Source organism: Rousettus aegyptiacus, unplaced genomic scaffold (genome assembly GCF_014176215.1).
Source record: "Rousettus aegyptiacus isolate mRouAeg1 unplaced genomic scaffold, mRouAeg1.p scaffold_m13_p_15, whole genome shotgun sequence".
NCBI lineage: Eukaryota > Metazoa > Chordata > Mammalia > Chiroptera > Pteropodidae > Rousettus > Rousettus aegyptiacus.
In genome coordinates this window covers 17,972,575-17,995,993 of record NW_023416290.1, presented here as the reverse complement: position 1 = coordinate 17,995,993, position 23,419 = coordinate 17,972,575, and the positions used below count along the sequence as shown (strand labels likewise).

Genomic DNA, 23,419 nt, shown 5'->3' with positions numbered 1-23,419 from the left:
TGGGATTCAACTTAATTATTCTCTCCCTATTTAGACCACCCAGTTCTACTTAAAAGGGTAGGATAAGATACACTTTAGGAACAGGTTTTTAATATGGCTAGAAGATATCACCTGACATTTAAAACCAAACTGTTTAAGAGTTTATAAGTGCTAAATTGTATGTTACACTCTAAATATCTAATAATCTGTAGGAGAGACAGTTAAAGAAAGCTTCATAGCAGATATATATCTCTTAGAACTGAAAAAGTATCGATGGTTACATTAAAAGACATTCTCTAATTACTTTGATAATAGAGGTTTTCTTTTCTGGTGAGTTCAGATTGATTTAGGTAACGAATTTAGTGACCACTTTTAAAGTAATGCAAACATATCCAGATATGTGTTAAGGAGCTTTGGGATCACATCACCATGAGGAAAAATTATAATTCTCCAACTGCAATAGGGTTATATTTTCCTGATGTTTCTTTATTACGTGTTTACTATGTCGTTTGTACTTTCTGCTGTATATAAAGTATGTTGATATCCCCAACTTGGGTGTTTTGCATTTACTTGAGAATTAACGTACAGGCTAGGCCTTACACTTCTGGATTTTGAACTATAATTTTCATGATTTAGAAAAATGAAAGTAAAATAACAGCTTCGAATAGAAAAATACTGAAAATCATTAGTTTTATTTTCTTTTTACATAAGGAAACAAACTCATAGAACTTAAGATTTAAGTCAACTTCTTTTGATTTGGTCATAGATATGGTGGAATTTCAAATTTCAGTCATAGGCGGGTCGGGTATCTACAGAAGAATATCAAGTATAAGTCAAAGTTCTTGGACATGAGAAGACAAATAAATATGAAAAATAAACACATTTTCTTTACTGAAGAGTCAGAAAAAACATGTTTCAAGAAAAGCAAAGCTTTGAGTAAGGTATGCATAAATTTTGTTTCAATTTACAAGTAGAATTTCATTTTGTAAGCTTGATGCCTTAAAATTGTTGTTTTCAAATGAGAACCCCATTTCTACCAGATATAAGGATATCATAATTCTTTTCTACTTGATTGATAAAGGAAGGTTGCGTGAACTAAATTGAAAACGATTAAGTTGGGAGTAGTATGAAAAGAGGATGTTAGAAACTACAAAGTAGCAGTGTCTAGGCAGATACCTAGGTAAATTGCCTTGTTTCTGAAGTAACATACAATGGAAATTTCTCATCTGTGTTAGGCTAAACAGGATGCTAGAATTCCAATGTCCAAAACAGCTTTTATTGTAATCCTTAATTTTGAGGTTATCTAACGGCAATCAATTCTTCTTTGCACTAACAAGTTCATCCTGTTGACATAAGGCTCAAGGCTAGTTTAGTGATTCACATTGTTAACTGGAATATTCATATCCCCACTTCTGTACTTTACTGTACCTGCCCTTCAACTACCTGAGAGACAGGAGGAATTAAAATTGCTTTTGCTTGGTTTGATGAGTGATCCTTCTCTCTTGTACAAAAAAGCACCTGCTACTGAGCAGAACTTTTTTATCAGTCACATCTCCAGCAGCAGACTCCATGATGACTTTGTTTTTCCCCTTGTGTACATTATCCTCCCTAACTTGACTATTCTTCCAAAATATGCTAAAAATTTATAGCTGGTTTTATTTTTATTATATTTCAGATCATTTGGTCCTAGTGATATTTTAATATTTTACTGGTCCTAGTTGTATCTGGAACAGATTTCCCAGTATCAGTTCAGACATCCTATAGGACTTTATATAATGTGCTGGATGTGATAGTCATTCATGTTGCTGTTGTGTCCTTGGATATTCGATTGATGTACAGGCATAGTCCCCTCAAAAGATTCTTGGTGGTTGCCCATCTCTGTCTACCACTCTTATTCTAACTTCCTAACTTCCTTCCCTCTTCAGAAGGTCATGAAGACCTGTTACAAAGTCAGAGAAAGACAAATGCCATCTGGTTTCACTTACATGTAGAATCTAAAGAAAAAAATGAACAAACAAACAAACTCATGGATAAATTGATGGCTGGCTACCAGATGGGACAGGGATTGGGGTGTTGAAAAAGAACGATTAAGAAGTACAAATCTATAGTTACTTATACCAGTTGTCATGGGTATGTAAAGTATAGCATGAGGAATATGTTCAATAATATTGTAATAACTGTGTATGGTGTCATATGGGTCCTAGATTTGTTGGGGTCACTTTGAAAGTTATATAAATGTCTAATCACTATGTTGTACACCTGAAACTTATATGATATTGTATGCCAACTGAATTTGAAAAAAAATTTGTTAAAAAAATTTTTTTATAGATTACGAGGAAATACATATAATCTGACCCTGAGTCTTGTTAACATTTCATCGAAGAAACCTAGTTTTTAGTAATCATTTTACTGGCTCTACTGCTTCATTAAAAGGTAGCTCACATTTTTTCCAAGATAGCCTTTATTCTTATGGACAGGTTGCCACATCTCTTTAGATTTCATCTTTGGTGCTGAGTACCATTTAACATAGATTATAATCTTGGGCATTGCAAAAAGCTCTATATAATTGGGAAAACTAAAATTAATGACTGAACAATAGGTAGATTTGTAATGGTAATATCACATTATACAGTTATATTGTTAGAAGCCTTCATAGAAAGCTACTAGAAGGATTTAGCCTTATCCTCTTATTGTCAGTTGATAACAGGAAGGTCATAGTCTTGTATTTAATCTGATATCTTCCTTTTAAAGAAATCTTTGATAAGGTCATGGGGTGTCCAGATAATAAAGTATAATTAGTTTGGAATTACTTACTCACATTAGCTTGTATGATACAGTGTACATATTTGAGCTAATAATTGTGACACAGCTTGTCAGTCAGGTCACAAATGGTAAAGCAGGTGGGAATATTCTGTGTAATTGAAATTGATCCATGCTTGTAACATCTTTTAATTTCAGGTAGAAAAATTCCTAAAATGGGTTAACGAACCAGTGGATGAGGAAGCTTCGCAGGAGTCAATTTCTCATAACAACGTACAAGACACTTGCACAAGCAGTGATTCAGAGGAACAAGAAATGTCTGTTCCAAAAGATGATGACCCACTGGTGAAGAGCATTCCAGAACCTGAAAAGTGTTACACCGTAGCATCAGCTGTTGAACTTGAAACAGAAAAAAATGAAGGAGACAGCATAGTAGCAGCCGTTGCAGATACGAATTGTGCTGCTGAGGATGAGCCAGACTCTCATGAGGTAGAAACTGAGGGTAAGACTAACTGCTTCCACTTGCAAATGGATTTAGATAAATGCCTTTTTTAGAATATATTTTTCCATTTTCACTCAGGAGTCTTCTATACCTAAGAATTTACTGTTATTTATTTTTAAGTTGCAAGAAGGCATATTAACTATGACTGTGCTAATGGCTATGATTTGGCATCCAGAGCATATTGATAATGGCTGAGCAAGCATGATGAAATCAAAGGTAAAGCATATGGCAAAACTGTTTGAGTACCTTTCTCTATGCCATTAAAATTGGTCTCTGCCACCTAGCTCTGTTCCGAAGGCCAATGGTGGCCAGTCCATTTTATCTCTATTGAAATTTCATATAGCCACAGTTTTTGTTTCAATCATTCTTTTTTATTTTTTTTTTTTATTTTTTTTATTTTTTGTAGTTGTGGGTAGTGGTAATTTGTGTTTTGGGTGCGACATTGACATAAAAAAAGTATTTACAGTAGTTAGCTATAATAAGTAGAGAATAGAGTAGCATTTTCATTTTATGCCTTTTTGTACTATTTGAATTTATTTTACACCAAATGTTCTTTTATAATTTAAAAATAAGATTCAATGGAACATTGAAGCTTTTATAAGGTAGAAAATTTTATTTGAAATAGTATTCATTTTTATTGATGATTTATTTCAGACTTGCCCTAATGGAACAATTATATTATTTGTGATGATTTCTTAAGTTAGTGTTGAGGAAAATACCTCATTTAAGTCTTGATCATTTTTCTTTGTGCATATGCATGTGTGGACCTGTGATATCTATATCACGTACTTCTTTGCCTTTCTATACAGCATATATACGGTAGTTAAATTTTTCATTGTGCAATAATTTTTTATTGTACAATTTATTTATATACAACTAATGTTCACATGACACTTTTAGGTTTCTAAAATGCTTTCACGTGCCTTTTTCACATTTAACCTGTAAAATGGCCTAATGAGGTAAGTGGAATTAACTCCCTACTGTAAATATAGAAATTAAAGCTCAGAGAAATTAAGGAGTTTGCCTGAGGTCGCAAAGCCAGTGAGTGGCATGGCTAGGACACAGTATCAAGTTGTTTGAGTCATTCTTAAATTCCATTCTTCCACCCTTGTTACAGCATTTGTAGTTTTCACCTGGGGCGATATCACCATCTCAGAGACAATTGAAAGATGTTAGTTGTTAGGATGACCTGAGGAATTCTTGTATTTAGTACTTTGGATTACTTAACATTAAGTCGCATACAGGATGGTCTTACACAGTTAGGGTTGTTCATGCAGAACGTCAGTGTTCCCTCTTCTGAGAAACTCTTGCCCCACTTTGCTATTGAAGACACCTATAACTCTGCAATAATCAGATGACTATATTAAGACAAGGTCCTATCCTTGAAGATCATTTAAATGTAATAGAGTTTTATTTATCAACATCACTTTTTTGTCATTATTTAGCTATGACAGCACTCTCATCTTATAATCTGCTTGAAACTGAAACTAAATAACCAAACCAATAAAAATCATTTGTCTAAGAAGAAGTCAGCCTCTGAATGGCATCCTTCTCTATTAAATGGAGCTAGTGACCCCTGTTTCAATTTTTCAGAGGCCCCGTGACTTCTAGGTCATGGCTGGTTCCGAGAATTGACATAGCTGGGAGTTAGAACTTAATTAGTCCATGGAAATTTTTATTGTAAAAAAGAGAAGGTAAATGTTTAGATTTCTATAGTTCACCAACTATGGCAGTGTCTTAAGAACTTTTATAACTGCAATAGTACCTCCACAGATTCCTAGCAGTCCTGCGAAGTAGGTAAGTAAAATATACGCATTCATTCATTCTTTCTGATAAATTAAAAATTGGAGCTTAGATAGCCTCAATAACTTTTCCAAGCCCAGACAACCAATAAGTAGCAAACTAGAGGCTGTAATCTGAAGTCAGTGCTATTTCCATTATGCTCTCCTCCTTCTCTAGGTGTGTCATTGCACACATGTTCTGGTGCCCAAACCCAAACTGTAATTATTTGATGTGGCAGCACTTTAGATAAATTCATCTGTGTTGTTCTTTTTTCATAGTGAACATCTGTATATTCTTTTATCGTAGCTGAAATTAAAAAGAAGAAGAAAAAGAAGAAGAGGGACAAAAAGGTAATTGGTCTGCCTCCTGAGATAGCTGCTGTTCCTAAGCTGGCAAAGTACTGGGCCCAGAGATACAGGCTCTTCTCTCGTTTTGATGATGGGATTAAATTGGACAGAGGTAAGGTATATATGTATTTTTTAACTTTATTTTGAAATAAGTCCAAACTTATGGAAAAGGTGTGAGAGTAGTAGAAAAATTTTCATATCCCCTTTACCCAGATTCAGATATTCTTTAACGTTTTCGACACATTTACTTTATCATTCTGTGTGTGTATGTGTGTGTTTCTGATCCAGTTATCAGCTAATACCTGCCCTTTAATACTTCAGTGTGTATTTTCTAAGAGCAAGGATACTTTTATGTAACTGGTAAAATTATAAATTTAACATTGTTACAATATTATAATCTACAGTCCCTACTCTGGTTTTATCAGTCACGGTATGTCCTTCATCATGGCATTTTTTTTTCTTCTAGTATAGGATCATGTATTGCATTTAGTTTTCATGTTTCTTTAGTTTCCGTTCTTTAGTTTCCGTCCGGAATACTTACTCAGCCTTTATTGTTGTTCGTGACTGACATTTTCCAAAGAGTAGCAACCAGTTGTTCTCTACAGTGTCTCAGTTAGGGTCTACATGTGTTTTTAAAACTTCAGATTCGGGTTTAATCTGTACTTAGAGCATCTTAGGATAGATAGCAAAAGGAATGGATAGTTTTTTGTTTTGTTTTGTTTTGTTTTTTAGGAACTCATAGACAATTAAGCAACGTTTGATAAATACTAGTGCAGAAAGAAATAATTAAGTGAATTAATACTGGAAACTGAACTCTTTCTCAAGTTTTCCTGCTGTGCTTGAACAGCTTACTTAAGTCAGTTCTGCAAATTGATGCTTATTTTCATATTAAGGCTAATTAAATTAGACATAATTGGGAAACTCAGCGGTGTTTGGAGAGTTAGCCAATTAGAGCAGCTAACTTTCCATTTTCCATAGTGGGTAAGTTAATACTTCTGACATAAAAATCGTAATTGCATTCAGTTATTGAAGATATACTACAGTAGAATCAGGCCAGAATTGGGGTGGTTACTTCTATGGAAACTGGGAATGGGAATGGTACTACTTTTTCTTACATGCTTTGTAGAACTTTTCTTCGAAAGGTTATTTATAGTTTTTTGAGAAGAGAAACTAAGTTTTTTAAGTGTCTATCATATAGTAATATTTGCTATGTTTATGCTTGGCTTGGCTTCTTGAAATTGAACATCTTAATAGAAATACTCTTCTTTTGCAGAGGGCTGGTTTTCAGTTACACCTGAGAAAATCGCTGAACACATTGCTGGCCGGGTCAGTGAATCCTTCAAGTGTGACATTGTGGTAGATGCATTTTGTGGAGTTGGAGGAAATTGCATTCAGTTTGCATTAACTGGAAAGAGAGGTAATTAACCACCAATGGAAGAAAAGTAATTTGTTTTCAGTTTATTCAGTAAATGTTCCATTTTGTCTTAGCTTATCTTTGCTGAAATTTAATATATAATTAATAATTTAATGCAAATATAAAATAATAGCATATGTTAAGCATATACTTTGTATCATTACACGTATAAGTACTTAATATGTATTAATTTATTTAGTCAACAGTCTTGTGAAATTTATCTTTTACTATCTGCATTTCACAGATAAACTAAAATAATAAGATGAAGTAACTCGCTTCAAATTACACAGACCTTGCTTAAGGGAGCCATGATTACAATATTATATAAAACTAAAAGTATTAAAATGGGAAACTATTCCTTAGAAGGAAACAGGAGGAGCTTGGGAGTCCCAGCCTTGCAGCCATCTTCATGACATTGGACATCGTTTAACCTTAATTTAAAGGAAACTTTAACTTGAGACACTAAAAGTCTTTTATGTATTAGATTATCCTTGTAATAACTTAACTTTGGAATCACAAAGAAGAAAACCTCTATTACTGTGTATCTGCCAGGAACTGTGTCAAGTAGGCAGTGCATGTGCTGTTTCTCAGGGAAAAGAAGGCCTTATGAAATGTAACAGTCAGCCCAAACTGACATAGCCGAGTCGTGAACCCAGGGCTTTTATTCAGTGTCTTCTGAATCTGATATACCTGTTTTTTCTCCATTCTTTTTGAAGTGTAGTATAGTGTGTTATGTTAGAGACGTCACTTGTTAGTCACACTTCGAAGACACCTTTTTCCCCCAATTTTTATATTCCGTGTTTAGCTTACATTTCAGTAAATTTCAGTTGAGTCTCATTAACTTATATGAAGTTTTTTATGTTAAATAGGAAAGCATATGATTCTGAAAAGGATAACGTAAGAGCTAAAAAATGATGAAGTGAAGCTTAACATTGATGCTAAGACCAGTGCTGATGCACTGTGGCCCTATTTAATCCCTCCCATGCTCTAGAACATGAGATTTGCTGACTTTATATGGCCTCCTAAAAGCCTGGATGAAAGCTGCTTTCATACTTTCTGGAAGAGTATTTTCTTGTCTTCCCTGAATTCACTATTTACCTTTATTTCCACTAGACTTACTTCTACTCAGTTGCCATCTACACATACACCCAACTTAATGATTAGAGAATCTACAAATCTTTGCATTTTGCTGCTGTTAAAGATTTTTTGCCTCTTCTGTATTCCAGTAGTTCTTTATCCGCGCTACTCAGTAGTTTTCTGTGACGACAGGAATCTTATTTATCTGCACTGTCAGTCAGGTAGCCACTGTCTACAAATGGCCGTTGAGCATTTGAAATGTGGTTGTGTGACCGAGGATCTAAATTCTTAATGTCATTTAATTTTAATCAATTTAAAGGTAATAGCTACATGTGGCCAGTGACTACTGTTTTTGGACAGTGAAGTTCTATATAGTATCATCCAGCATTTGTCAGCATTTCATTTATCTGATACATCAAATGTTTCCATTCAGTCAGGCCTGAAAACAAAGTCTGCCTCCAAGGGAAGTGTACGTGAAAACATGAGGATTAACTGAATATATTTGATATTGAAAGTCATTTTTTCCACTGAATTTTTGGTATTGTCAGCATGTCTTTCCATCTGTCTCTGTACTATAAATGTAGCAAATTGAGCAACTGAAAAGGACATTTTCATCTTTTCTCTTTTAAATATGAATATTAGTTTATTTAGAACAGAAAAATAGCATTGTAAATGAATGATTTTGCAACATGTAATTGGTGCTTGTATTCATTGTTCAAGTGATTTATTTCATGCATTATTTCTCAAAAATGTTAGCAAATTTTGAGCCAACATTTTCTGAGAAACAGCTATGTTTCCTTGAAGTCTATGGTGTATGCATCAGAGTTCCACTTATCCCTTCTAGATATAAAATATTGCCACTAACACACTTGCACACATACAGGTGCACTTAGCGCAAGACATGAGTGAGCTAAATTTAACTTAGATTTGCATTGCTAATTATGAAATTGCAATAAATTAAATGAAGTCCCATTTGGTGAAAACATAACATTGTCTATTCCATCTACCTAATATGTCTCATTAAACATCATCAGCAGATGTTTTTACATTTCATAAGTTGGCTATATTAGTTTGTCAAATTTGTTTTATTTTGCTTTTCTGTAGAAGTTGTCAAATTTGTCTTCCTTTGGAGGTTGCCTCATTTTGAGGAAATTGGTCTTTTCTGAAATCTTAGCATTTATAGGCTTTACTGACGATCTTGGGCCTTTCCAGTTTGCTGCTCCTGCTGTGCACTGCACAGAGCACAGTGCTGATCACATACTCGGCTTTGGGTAGACGTGTGGCGGCCACTCCCGCTGTTTGCTTTGGTGAAATGTCTGAGTGAAAGAACCCTGAAAGCCAGATCCTTTGGTCACATTTCCTTGGTACAACATAAGTGAATCTTTGTAATATGGATTTAAAATTCTACTTAAATTCTCTATCTCTGGTATATGAGGGCAAATTTCACTTAGTTTTCGAAAAGATTCTTGTACAGAAAATAGACCAATCAGAAGATGAACTGTTGTTCTATATAACTACTAGTCAGTATCATTTGACTCATCTTTCCTGTTCTCATTTTTAGTGATTGCCATTGATATTGATCCTGTTAAGATTGATCTTGCTCGCAACAATGCTGAAGTTTATGGGATAGCAGACAAGATAGAGTTCATCTGTGGAGATTTCCTGCTGCTGGCTCCTGATTTAAAGGCCGACGTTGTGTTCCTCAGCCCTCCATGGGGAGGGCCGGACTACGCTACCGCAGACATCTTTGACATTAGGACGATGATGTCTCCTGATGGATATCCTTTGGAAGTACCGAAAGTTTGCACAGTGGTTGTAGAGAAGAAGGGATGTGTGTGTGTACACGCACTCACGCATGTGTGTGTGTTTGAGAGAGAAAAAATAGTGGAGAGGAGCTAATAGCACTTGAGAGATTCTAGTATGTTTTACATAAAAAGCAGGTATGTAAAAATTAACTGGTGATGGATCTCCAAAAGTTATAGCAAATGTAGAGTCTTATTTCATTTGGATACTATCCAGTTTTACCATTACATAACAAGAACTAGAAAGCATTAATTGTTTGAAATTACTGTCTGGAATTTGGTAATTTCTTCAGGAAATTCTGTCCCTAGAGTCTGGGTGACTATCCCTTAACTTTTCTTCAACTGACACTGACCTATGCTAATTCTCTCTGTATCTTCAAAATTTTCCTGTTACTCTTCCGTGATACTGAAGCAAGCCCTTATTTCAGAAAAAATAGCGTTTATGTTATTTGTCATTTCTTTATCCCTACTTGAATCATCTTTTTGACTCTAGCAGGAAACATGTTTCTAAATTGCTAATTAAAATTTAGAGTGTAGACTACAATCGAGAGTTATTTGCCTTTATTCTTTACTGGAAAGAAGTGGCGCTGTGCTTTCCTGTTATTTCTATTTTCACAATAACTGGAAAAAGGCAGAAAGAGAAAGTATTGCTGACTCTTGGTTGCCTACTACTAGGATAAATGAAAAATGGTCTTAACTTGTAATCTCTGATTATTAGGGACACTATGCTGCTGAATTACAAAATCTACAACTTAATTTTCTTTAAGTTCCATTAAATGAATAATAAGAACTTTATTTCTGATCAGAAATTAACTGCTGTTTTTGTAATTTTTCCTTAACTGCTGTCCACCTTTGAAATTTTCAGACTTTCCCAGAAGATTACTAATAATATTGTTTATTTTCTTCCAAGAAATGCTGATATTGACCAGGTAAGCCATTACTGAAGAACTTCTATGAGCCTCTTGTATAACTGTTAGATATAACGGGCAGAAAAAGATCAAGATATTTCTGTAACTAAGAATATGTTTATGAGAAGTCTCTGGCTTTTTGACTATTACTAGAAAACTAAAAGTGTTTGGTATTTAAATCCATGCCCATTTCATCCTCTTCCTCTCCAAAATTCCTGGTAAACGTAAACAGAGCACTCTGGGCTTTTAATGATATGTCCTGAAAGGGTGATTGAATGTGTTTTGTCAAATGTACACCTAAATTTAGCCAAGATCTTTTTACTGAAACCTACCTTGAGGTATTAGGTATGCCTGAAAATAGTAGCCTAAATAGAAATGTACAGACAGATAAAACCTTAATTTGGCCAGGATCAGTTTCAACTGATATATAGTCTTGGGATATATAGTCTTGATTAACATTAAAATATCCTTATTCCTTTCTTACCATAAACATTTATTTTAATTGTGTTATTTTTTTCCTCAATAGAATTGGATCTGATATAATAACTGTCCCATACTGATTCATTAATGTCTTTATTTCAGCCTTTCTTTGATTTTTTTTGAATAAACACTTATTATATACTGCTTTGTGCTAAGCATTCTGTTGAAATTTTTTTTGTATTTCATATTCTAAATTTTACTACAATGTTGCTAGGTGTGAGTTTTTCCTCTCCTATTTGATACTCTGAGAACTGAAACTTATTTCTGAGCTTTTTCATCTTACTCTGGAGAAATGATCTCCATTATTTGTTCACCTGTGTTCTTCTTACCATCTTTTTTTCTGGTGTATCTAGTGCATGGATATTAGTCTTCCATAACTATTTTCTGGTATTTTGTCTACTTTTTCCTTCTGCAAGATTATCCCAGTCTAGTCTTCTAGCTAGTTCATTCCTTGGGTATGTACATTCTATTATCCTATCTGTTATGATTTTTTTAGTTCAGCTATTCTTTATACTTAATATTTCTGCATATTTTTGCTTTCGTTTGCATTCTAATATTATAAGAAGTTTAAATTCTTAATCCATTTTATCCTTTCTGCTTTTGGTACAATTTATAATCCACTTTCTTTTTCTTCCATGGAGTATTTGTAATCCTCAAATGTCTTGTGTTACTGGCTATTTGCTGTTCTCAGGTATTGCAAAAGGATTAAGGACATGTCAGAATCCAGTGAGTGTCAAACTGGATGCACTTTAGAACCACTAGGTATAATTGTAAAAAACTGTGACTATACAAGCCCCACCTCAGAAATTGGTCCAATCAGTTTTTTTTTTTTTTTTTTTTTTTAAGTTCCCTGGGTCATTGTAATGTATAGCCTGCTGGGTTGAGAACCAGACAAAGCCTGTTGTCAGTCGCAATGATAACTTCAAGGGATGAAGTTATCAGGCACCATAAGATTGCATTTATCACAAAACACCATCTCAAGACGTAGCTGCCCCCCTGTGTGGAGGGGCTGGGCAAAAGCAGTACTGTTTAATCTTCAAGTATCATTCATTGGCTCTAGGGCTTTGGAGAGGGAAGAGTGAGAAAGCAGCTGTCAGGGTTAGTTCCTACCTGTTTCTCTCAGCTTCACAGCAGAACTTTTTTTTTTAACTGCCCTAACTTTAATGCCTGCATACAGAGCAGAGTTCTCAGTATCTGCAGGTGAGGCTGCACACACTGGTCAGACAAGGCAACAGCAATGGATCGGAAGGAGCAAGAGCAGAATTTCAAATTTCTTGTTTTCTTTCGTCCTGTTTTATCTTCTCAGAGGCACCACCCTCCATCCTGCACACACGCGTGCGCACACACGCACACACCATCCTAGGCCCTCCTAATTTTTTGTTTTTGCAGGAAGTTGTTCCTTCTAGTGTCTCCAGAGCTATCTTGTGTGCGTCAGGGGTCGTGCTAGTTCAGCATCTTCCTAGGGATCACAAGATAGGTGCATAAGTAATAATAATGGTGGATGCAACCTTCTTATAAGAAAGGATTAAAGGCGCTGGCTTTTGGGTGGATAATATAGAGTGTAAACTGGACTTTAAAGATTTCATTGTAGGCGTTGAGGTGGAGGTGACAAAGAATATCAATGACATGGAACTAGGGCTATGTGAATAACATCCAGGTAATAGGCTAAAAAAGAGATATTAAAAAAAGAAAGATAGTAAACTCCATACAGACTGGAGTTGAGTCTCAGCCCTGCCACTTTTTAGCTTTCTAGTGGCGGTTTTGAGGAAAAAATGCAATAAGCGAGTAAAGCATTTATCACAGTACCTCTAGCCCATAAATCTTCAATAAAGTCTTGGTGTCTGTTACTTAGAAGATCCTATTATATGATACAGTTGTTGTTGAAAGAATGTAAATGTTACTAAGATTTCGAAGGTCAATATGGAAAGATAACATGTTTTCTCTAAAGAACAGAGACAGCTTTAATATTTGTGAAATGAGAGAATTTAATTTATAAACATAATCCCAGATTATAGATTTTTCTTTTTCTTACCAGAAACCAGATATACTACTTGTCCAGACATACTCACTCTCATTTTAATATGGAACCCTGTGGCTGCAAATTAGAATCACTTGAGTGGTTCTGTTTTTTAATTATGGTAAAACGTACATAAGAGTATTCACCATAAATCTTTTTTAAGGAGACAATACAGCGGCGTTAAATACTTTTACATGGTTGTGCAATCAGCACTACCATTTCTGAACTTTTTCTTCCCAAACCGAAACTCTATACCCATTAAACACTAACTCCTCATTACCCACCTCACAACCTGCACTTAGCAACCACCATTCTACTTTCTGTTTCTATAAATTTAATTCTAGTTTCTTCATATAAATGGAATCATACAACATTTATCTTTTTGTGACTAGCTTATTTCACTTAACATAATCTCCTAAAGTTTCATTCATGTTATAGCATATATCGGAATTTCCTTTTTAAGGCTGAATAATATTCCACTGCATGTATATACCACATCTTGTTTATACATTTATTCATAAGTGGACATTTTGGGTCGTTTCTAGCTTGGTGCTATTAATAATGATGCTGTAAACATGTCAAATAATCTGTTCAAGTCCCTGCTTTTAGCTCGTTGAGGTATATATTCAGAAGTAGAATTGCCGGATCACATGGAAATTCTATGTTTAGTTTTTGAGGAATCACCATACTGTTCTCCATAGCAGCTGAATCATTTTACATTCCCACCAGCAACTCACAAGTGCTCCATTTTCTCCACTTTCTCACTAACCCTTGTTATTTTCTGGTGATGGTGGTTTGATAACAGCCATCCTAATGATATGAAATGGTACCTCACTTTAGTTCTAATTTGCATTTCCCTAATGACTAGTGATGTTGACTATCTTTTCATGTGCATAATTCTAGATACATGCTTTGCCAGTATTTTCTCCCATTCCATGGGTTGGTTTTTTTGTTCTTTCAATAGTGCTCTTTGCTGCACAAACGTTTTTAATTTTGGTGAAGTTCAACTTACCTACCTGTGCTTTTGATGTCATATCCAAGAAATCATTGACAAATTCAGTATCATTTTCCCCTATGTTTTCTTCAAAGTGTTTTATAGTTTCAGTTAAGTAACTTTTTAAAACTACTGATACCTTAGTCCACTAGGAAAGATTCTGATTTATTTTCTGGAATGAGGCCCAAGGGTAAAATTTTTTTAAAACGTCCCAAGTGATTGTAATGTGCCTCCAGAGTTGAGATTCTCTGGGCTAAAAGAAAAGTAAATAAAAATTAACAAGGCTGAGCTCTTACTCTGTGATTTGGAAGGAGACGAAATTAGATCTGCTGGCTGTCATCTGTTTATAAGCCGTTGTTTCTAAACATTTGGCCTCCCAAATATGACATACTATATCAGTTTAAAGGAAAATCACTAGCCCCTTCATCCATTTTTATAACAAATTTGATGTTCAACCTAATACTGCTACTCTTATTTGTGACCCAGATCTGCATTCTAGACTCCCACATAAGGTCGAGCCTATTTGTTCCATAATTCTTATTTTTCTCATATGTAAATAGCTTCATAGCTAGTCTCATAAGAGGCTCTACGATCCTTATATTAAATATGAGATGGGCTTATATGGGTACTTGAATGATAATAGGAAATTCACTATTTATTGTAAAAATTACAGCGAATAAATTTTTTCTAGTTAAAGTAACACTGGCCCAAGGAGAAAGTTAACTTATTTTCTTTAACGTGTGTTTTTGACTTACTTCAGATACCTGCCAGAATTACAGTTGGCAGTGCATTCACATATTCTGCCTCCAGGGGGAGTGATGACACTAGAAAATAATAAAATCAAAAAGGAAACTTGAGACTTCAAGTGCATTATATTGGTTGGTATTAGAATCAAATTACAGTGAGAAATCAACTTGTCTTTTTAAAATGGAGAAAATATATAAGATTTTTCAAATGAGAGAAGAGACAGTACTTCAGGGTTGAGAGAGAGCAGAGTTACAGAGACATCTACTTTCATTAAGAAATATTTAGAATTTCACAACAACCTGAACTTATAAATGGGTTGGGTTCCTCAAGTGTATGAGCCTCATGTTTAAAACTCAAGCTTTATTTTTCCCATAGAAATGTCTATAATTTCCCATACAAGGAAATTTGTACTCCAAGTGATGTTTATATTTAGGGTAGTTACACTGAGTATGGGCATTATAAATATAACTTGTCTGTCAATCTTTCCTTATAGGAAATGAGTTTAATTGTCTTTGTAGCTAGTAATATATTTTTCTACATCCCCTATTACCGCAATCTCTTAGTTCCTTTTTCTGTTTGGGGGTATTCCACAACATGTATCTTTTTTAATCTAAACTTTCACTATCAAACTCAAGAACTGAATAATTTAGAAAAACTTTTTTGTTATAGGCTCTTTGGAGGAAAGTTATATCTCACTCTCTGAAATCACTGTAGAAACTTGGGAACTGATTAGATTCAATTCAGAGAGCCCAGGATAAATGTATTTCATCTACCTGATGGCTGTATCTTGCTCAATTTTTCTTCATTTCTTTCCTTTGGCAACTGTAAAATTGTAGCCAATACATCTGTCATGCTTTCCAACCATTGAAAGCTCTTCCTTTAAGTAAGAGTATGTAATATGGGTAGAGGTCTCTGAGCAGAGCAGAATGGTTTAGTCTCCCTAAGGAAGCTCCACAGCAGTGACTGTCAGGCACCGTCTTTGTAGACCCCCGGGGATGGAACCTCTAGCAGCAGGCAGACACGGGGCAGGGCTGGTGAGAGGAGCAGCTCCTGGGGGGTTTGATATAGCACCTCCTTATCCTTTTTTTGGTTTCATGGCTAAACTGTCTAGTCTCAGAAAATTCATAGTCTTTATGCTCTTCAAGTCATATTAATTTAAATTACTTTTCTATATAATTTGTTCATGCCAGTGCAGAGAGCAGGACAACATTGAGCACCATCTCCAAGAATCATATGGACAAATTAACTGGGAAGTCCTGCGCCATGTACTTGCTGGCACTTGTCTAGTAAACACACACCTCCTTTTATGACTTCCCCCAGGTAGATAACAATTAGGCTGAACCTCACCTGTTTTATTTCCTGATAAAGCGGGAAAATATTTACAAATTGACCTAATAGCATTAGGTAGAACTTATCCTGCGGTTAAGTTGTATCTTTAAGTATAGAAATTGATGTTAGACTTAATCAAGAGAGATCTCATCTTTCTGCTTGGTAGAGTTCTTGAGGCTCTATTATTGGAGCTAATATATAGTGTCTAGGAAGGGAAAAGTTCCTAATTGCAGCAATCATTATACTTCTAATAGTTTAAGAAGGAGGGCTTATTTATAGATAACATTTCTTAAACTAACCATGTAAAAAAAATAATACAATTTTATGCATTTGAATAATTAAAACTATTTTAAATATGGAAACTATTAGATAATGTTATTATTTTGAGATACATTTTAAATACAACTAAATTTGGTTCATTAGCATTTTGCATTTGCCTTTAGCTGAATGCAATTAAAATTTACCAGTAATTTCTTTGTAAATATTAGTTCTGAGCTATTATAGTATTTGTTTATTTAATTAAAAACTAAAGCCTTATTGCTTTCTAAATATTAGGATTGATAAGAAATTTGTGTCAAATTGTTCCAGATGTAATGGCCATATGGAAATCTGGTGTAATGGCAGCACCATCATGTAGCCAAAACCATATCCATGTGATCAGTATGATGAAGCCATCCCAGCAGGTGGAGGATTGTTAGTCCAGGTTTAGACACCAGAAGCAGGAGACAGTAAAAAGAGAGCTAAGAACTAGGGTCGACTTCTGGTACGTGTACAAATAATAAATTCTAAAACTGCTTAACCTGAAAATACCCAACCTTTAAAACTTAGAGCACTCAAAAGTACATTCCTCCTGCAGAGGACCAGTACACTAACATACAACATAGGAACTGAATAAATGTTTCTTGTCTTAATGGCATAGAGTTTGTAGCATTCTCTACCCATTTTCATTGATCATCCTAACTCTAGAGTAAACAGATCAGCTTATGAACCTGATTCTGTTGTGAGTGAACTGAGAAGTTTACTGATTTGCCTTGCCATTCTGGCTCACAGTGGCAGAGTTGAGTGCCTTGCTGTCTCCACTGACAAGATACAGAGGAAAGATACAAAGGAACAGAGTCATCCCTTATCACAGAGTTAGCCCACCGTGAGATTGGGAGTAGGGGATAGAAGTTGTGACAAGAGAAGCAAAAGGAATTATATAGAATTTTGGCTGAATAGCATTTCTGTTCCTGGCTGGTGAGAAAGACAACAGAGGTCTAAAATCTCACAAAATGAAAGGCAGTTGCTGCTGAGCCTTATCTGTCCTGAGTATTCTCTTCTAGTAACTGGTACCACATTTTTAGACCAACTCCGTTCTTAGTGAAATCCCCTGGTCAATCATACATTGCAATTAAGGATGCAGTTGATCAGCTCCTAATGTGTATTAGCCAACTTTTCACTTGGAAAGTTTGCCACTGAACGATTAGGACAGTATTCGTGCCCATACTGCATGTATTATCATTTTCCAGAGGGCTGTGAAACTGGTGTGGGAAGGCACAAATGCTTCTGAACATAAGATTGTTTTCTTCACTTCTTTGAGTAAGTTTTTTCAGTAAATGACTTAGCTAAAAATAAAGGATGCCACACGTAAGGCCATGTACAAGACCTTTGCTAAAGCCAAAGGTGTCCCAACTCTCTGATCTGTTGTGGTTCATAACTTGTTGAATTTAAGAATAATCTTCATGTCTCCAGTATCTCTTTCTGAGAACAGGTAAGGGACAAAGCTTACTGATCTGATTATTGATTGGTAGCTTTCTCCTAAGAAACTAATGTTAGTAAGCTTTTGATGCTCAGGAGAATCTTTGACTTGTCACCAGTGTGCCCCTGTTGACATGTTAGCTTTTTAAAATCATATTTGTTTTAATCAATAAGTAAATATTTAAGATTTATTCACTTAAGCATAGAAATCTCATTTCTGTTTACCATGTACAGAGAAATGGAAAATTTTAATAAATATTTTTAAGTTTGAGTGTTGCCTGATCTTCTACTGATAAAAAATATTATCTTCTTATCTCCCGGAGAACTGTTCATTAGAAATATTTTTACCCAACTTACTTTTATTTCTGTGTAGTTATTAATTAGCTATAACAAAAGAAACATGAGGACAAAGGAAATCATGGGTAAGGTACTTGCCAGTGTGACATTAGGTTTCTAATCACAGCCAGTGTTTCAGATGCTTGCCGCTCCTGTCTGTAGGCCCCATAAAAAATACTCATAATTTACACCTGGCGTAATTTGCTTGTAATAAAAGGACATTTTTTTCAATGCTCTAATTTTTCTGCCTCTTTCCTGTAAAGTGTTCCTGTCTTTAATATTTAATATGTATTTTTCCATTAGCATCTAGTTTGGAAGTTATTTTCTCGCATTTGTTCAGTTACTATACATTTTTACTTTAAATCAATTTGCTTTTGAAGAGTAATGCAGTTTTGAATGTTTATTTGGCTCTTCTGTTCCCTACCTGTTATTGTAGTTATCACCTGCATCATGATCTTTACCCGTTTCTCCTTTCCTCATCCCCAGTGCTATAACCAGGAGCCAAGTGTGCATATGGGGCTTACCCTGCCATTATATTTTGACATAGGTTCACCTTTTCCTCCAGCGTCAGGAGCAATTCTTGTTTTATTTGTTCATTATCTGGCCTTCCCAGCTAGAATGTAAGATGCATGAATACAGAGAGTTGGTTTGTTTTTTTTTGTTTTGTTTTGTTTTGTTTTTTTGCTACACTCCATGACCTAGAACAAACACCTATAAGCACGCACTAAATAATTGTTGAATAAGTATAATTTATTGACCAATTTTTAACAGGCCTCAAAAAATTCCTATGTAACCACATCATTATTCCTTTTTCTATCCAAAGCACCTAAATTCAGGTAACCCTTTCAATAGTAGAGAGAGAGAGAGAGAGAGAGAGAGAGAGAGAGAGAGAGAGAGAGAGAGAGAGAGAGAAAGAGAGAAAGAGAGAAAGAGAGAGAAAAGAAACTACCCTACCTTCTCAGAGATTTGTTTTACTGTAAATTTTTTATGACTTACAAAAAATTTTTGGAGAAATAGGTAGCATTCCCATTTTGGGGAGAAATAGGTAGTAGTGCCATTTTTCAGATTTAGAAAGCCAAAGCCTATCTTAATGTCTTTCCAAATTGATACAGCAAATTATTGGTAGAGCTAGTATTAAAATTTCTTCTGATTTTGCTTTTTTTTTTTTTTTCCTGCTAGACTCCACCTAGCAGGTGCTTTGCCCTTGTCTCAGCTCTGCTCTGGTTTTCTTAACCCTTCTTGTTCTCTCCTTTCTTTCTCCTCCCCTCTTTCCCCACCCCACCCCCAAGAAAACTTCAGTTTGCCAGTCTCAGTTTCTGTAAATCAATCATTGTTTAAGAAATGGGAGAAATACTGCACTTAAGTTATATCTTAACCTGTAGAAAAATTACTGTGAAACCATTTATTTTAGATACACTAGTCAAAATGCTTTTCATTAGGTAAAGACAAAATTCTTCATTTTGCCCTTCCTTGTGAAAATTCAGCCTGACTGTTAGATAAAAATCAGACTGCTAAAGGTACCAAAACAGAAAGCAAAACAATTATTTCTAATAATTGCCACTCTGAGACTACTTGGCTATTTTTAATTTCTAGTTTTACTTTAATTATTACTTTTTTTTAGCATAATAGATACTGTTTGACTTCCGTTGTCATCTATTGCTATTGATAAAAGCACAGCCAGCTCTTTTTTTTGTCCCTTTTTGGGTGAGAGTGATGTTGACATTGTTATTGCCTTTTTTTTTTTTTTTTAAGGATGTGCGATAGAATGACCTGTTGTTTCTGTCCTATTTCTGTATCTGTGACTTCTTTTCTAAGAGGAAAGTGAAATGTTTTAAAATAAATACTCATTGGCAATACACAGTAAACCTTTCCTCTTGCCAGATGCTGGTATAGCATGTGTGATACCACTGAGATTAGATCTCTCAGCCTCCAAACCAAACTAGGTAAACACCTCTCTTTACAAGATACATAACGACAGTTTTTCCGATTACAGTTAGAGAATTAATTTCAAAAAATGCATGTCTCCTCTTGTTTGTCCCTATCCCCGGCGGGGTATCCCTATCTCCAACATTCAGTGTCTGCAGTCTGTGACTTCCAGGGCTTCCTGCTGCATTCCTCTCTCTCTTAGTCCTCACTAGTGTCTTGATAAATTGATCTCTGATGATGTCATCCTGAGTGAGAAGGTAATATATTTGCTAGTTAGTAGACCTGAGAGGTTGGATGAAAAATGTTGGACTAAAACAAGACTTTGTATGAGAACTTGATGTAAAGGTAAAGCGTCGCTGGGTGGACGCTTTTGATGTTAACTCTGTGGAGGTGGAAAGGGGACAGCACTTTGAACTTCCTAATAAAGCGATTGATCACTGTGTTCCAGCAGACCTCAAAAAGCAATGTATTTTACCACAGTGAAAAAAAGGAGCGGGTTTAAAAATAACATACATGCAGAGCAACAGGTGGAGGAGATGATCCAGGTTGAGAGAATGAACAGCAGAAGAGATCAGAGAAGGAAAAAAGTTGGTAGTGGAGACTAGTACTCGCAGGAGTGGGATCCTTCCTGTCTCTCACTCTCTGAAGTTTGATTCCTAGTATCATGTGGCAGGTACTCAGTAAATGTTGTTGAAGGAATGAGAGGGTAAGATGCAGCAGGTAAGATGAACAGGACAAAAGTATTCAGGAAAGTGAGTTAATCTTTACATTTTTATCTTAAGCCTAATTTCGGGGAAGGGTGTGTTTGTTTTCTTTTCCTCTGAGTTCTTTAGCTTCTGCATTGGAGAAATTAGGTCCTGTACCATAACATAGTAGTATGGTCTTAACCCATAATATAGTGCATAATACCTACCCAGAGTGAACATTTGAGATGCCTCATTGTTGGGAGGACTTGAATAAAAAGCTGGAGTCATCTTATTATTTGGCGAAATGTTTGAGTGAAATATTTATTTTGAAATCATGTTTATGTATGTGTGACTTTCTTCTGTTCCTTTTTTTTAGGTGGCGTCCTTAGCTGGGCCCGGAGGGCAAGTAGAAATAGAACAAAACTTTCTTAATAATAAATTGAAGACAATCACTGCTTATTTTGGGGACCTGATCCGAAGACCAGCCTCAGAATCATAATCGTGAGGTGGTAAAAGGACAAAAAGATCCTGCAGTGATCAGAACATTATTCCAGTGAGACAGTTGGAATAACTATGTGGATTGAACATTAGGGATAGTAAGTGTCTGACGTGGAAAAGGAAACTTTCTCCTATGCTAATGTCAGTCAGCATGTGTGTGTATATATGTACATATGTCTGTTATCTTTTTAAAATTTTGTATATTTTGGTTTAACATCTGTGTGTGTATATAAAAAAACAACTACTGCGTTTTTATAATACAGAGAGATACAAAGAAAACAGTAAATGAATTGTAGTCCATCCACCCATTTAACTTGTTGAAATAAATGTTATACCTTTAAGGATAGAAACAAAGAGTACAGAAAAGTACAAAAATAAAAAATAAAAGTCTCCCATTCCCTTCCTCTACCCTTCATTCATCTATCTAAAGATAACCACAGCTAACATCTTATGATTCCTTTGGAGGACAGAAAGGAACTGCAGTAGACTCTCAGCCACTTTTTCCCCTCATTGATGCACTGTTCAGTACTTCTCCCCTCGATTTTTTTTTTATGAATCTATCTTGGAGACCTTTCCATGTTAGTACATACAGATCTACTTTGTTCCTTTTAGTGGCTATCTTGTGTTTCGCCTGAGTATGCCATAATTTAACCAGTTCCCTATGGACTGACATTTGAGCTGTTTGGGATATTTTTTTAAATAATATTTTTTATTTTTCAGTTATAGTTGGCATACAATATTATATTAGTTTCAGGTGCACAGCATAGTGACAGACATCTATATAACTCACAAAGTGGTCACCCCGATAAATCTAGTGCCCTTCTGACGCCGTACATAGTTATTACAATATTAGTGACTCTATTCCTTGTATTTTTTATCTTCATGACTGTTTTGTAACAGATTTGTACATCTTAATCCCTTCCCCCTTTTTCAGTGATCCCCCAACTTCCCTCCCACGTGATAGCTATCAAAATGTCTCTGTATCTATAAATTTGTTTCCTTTTTTTGTTGTTGTTTATTTTGTTCTTTAGATTCCACATATATATGTACTCATATGCCATTTGTCTTCCTCTGTCTTACTTACTTCACTCAGCATACTGCCTTGTAGGTCCATCATGAAATATCCTCTTCCATCCCCTTACTTTTGATCTGTGTGTGTCTTTTAATCTGAAGTGAGTCTCTGGTAAGCAACATATGTGAGTGTCTTGTTTTCTTATTCATTCGGGCACTCTATCTTTTGATTGAAACATTTATTCTTTTTCATTTGAAGTACTTGTTGATAGATATGTAGTTATTGCCCTTCTTGATTAAGATTTTGATACATGTTTTTTTCTTAAAGAAGTCCCTCCAGCATTTCCTATAATACTGGCTCGGTGGTGATGATCTTGTCTGAGAAACTCTTCATCTGTCCTTCGATTCTAAATGATAACTTTGCTGGGTAAAGTAATCTTAGTTGTAGGTCCTGGGTTTTCATTACTTTGAACATTTTATGCCAAGCCCTTCTGGCCTGCAAAGTTTCTGTTGAGAAATCAACTGACAGTCTTATGGGAGCGCCCTCGTATGTAACTAATTGCTTTTCTTTTGCTGCTTTTAAGATTCTCTCTTTGAATTTAACCATTGGCATTTTAATTATCATGTGTCTTGGTGTGGGCCTCTTTTGGTTCCTCCTGTTTGAGACTCAACTTCTTGAGCTTGTATGTCTTATTTCCCTCACCAAGTTAGGGAAGTTTTCTGTCATTATTTCTTCAAATAGGTTTTCAGTTCCTTGCTCTTTCACTTCTCCTTCTGGTATCCCTATCAAGTGTTGTTATGCTTGATGTTGTCTTAGAGGCTTCTTCAACTATCTTCATTTTTTTGGATTTTTTTTTTCTTGTTGCTGTTCTGATTGGATGTCCTCTGCTACCCCATTCTCTACGTCACTGTTTCGATCCTTCGTTTTATCCATTCTTCTGATTCCCTCTAATGTACTCTTCATCCCAGGTATTATATTGTTCATTTCTGACTGGCTCCCTGTTTTACATCTCCATTTTTTAGGTTTTTTTTATCTCTTTGTTAAAGTTCTCCCTGAGTTCATCTGCCATTTCCCTAATTTCCTTGA

At 35.2% G+C, this 23,419-nt stretch overlaps 1 protein-coding gene across 1 annotated transcript in view; it reads left to right on the top strand.

Moving 5' to 3' along the window:
• Positions 1-21,629, top strand: part of TGS1 (trimethylguanosine synthase 1) — a 35,462-nt gene extending 13,833 nt beyond the window's left edge. The window contains exons 7-13 of the mRNA XM_016126193.2: positions 746-920; positions 2,938-3,241; positions 5,330-5,482; positions 6,644-6,787; positions 9,423-9,639; positions 10,514-10,592; positions 21,200-21,629. Coding sequence (XP_015981679.2) covers positions 746-920; positions 2,938-3,241; positions 5,330-5,482; positions 6,644-6,787; positions 9,423-9,639; positions 10,514-10,592; positions 21,200-21,322 — 1,195 coding nt within the window. The 3' untranslated portion in view covers positions 21,323-21,629. The remainder of the gene's footprint in view (positions 1-745; positions 921-2,937; positions 3,242-5,329; positions 5,483-6,643; positions 6,788-9,422; positions 9,640-10,513; positions 10,593-21,199) is intronic.
• The last annotated feature ends 1,790 nt before the right edge of the window (positions 21,630-23,419 follow it).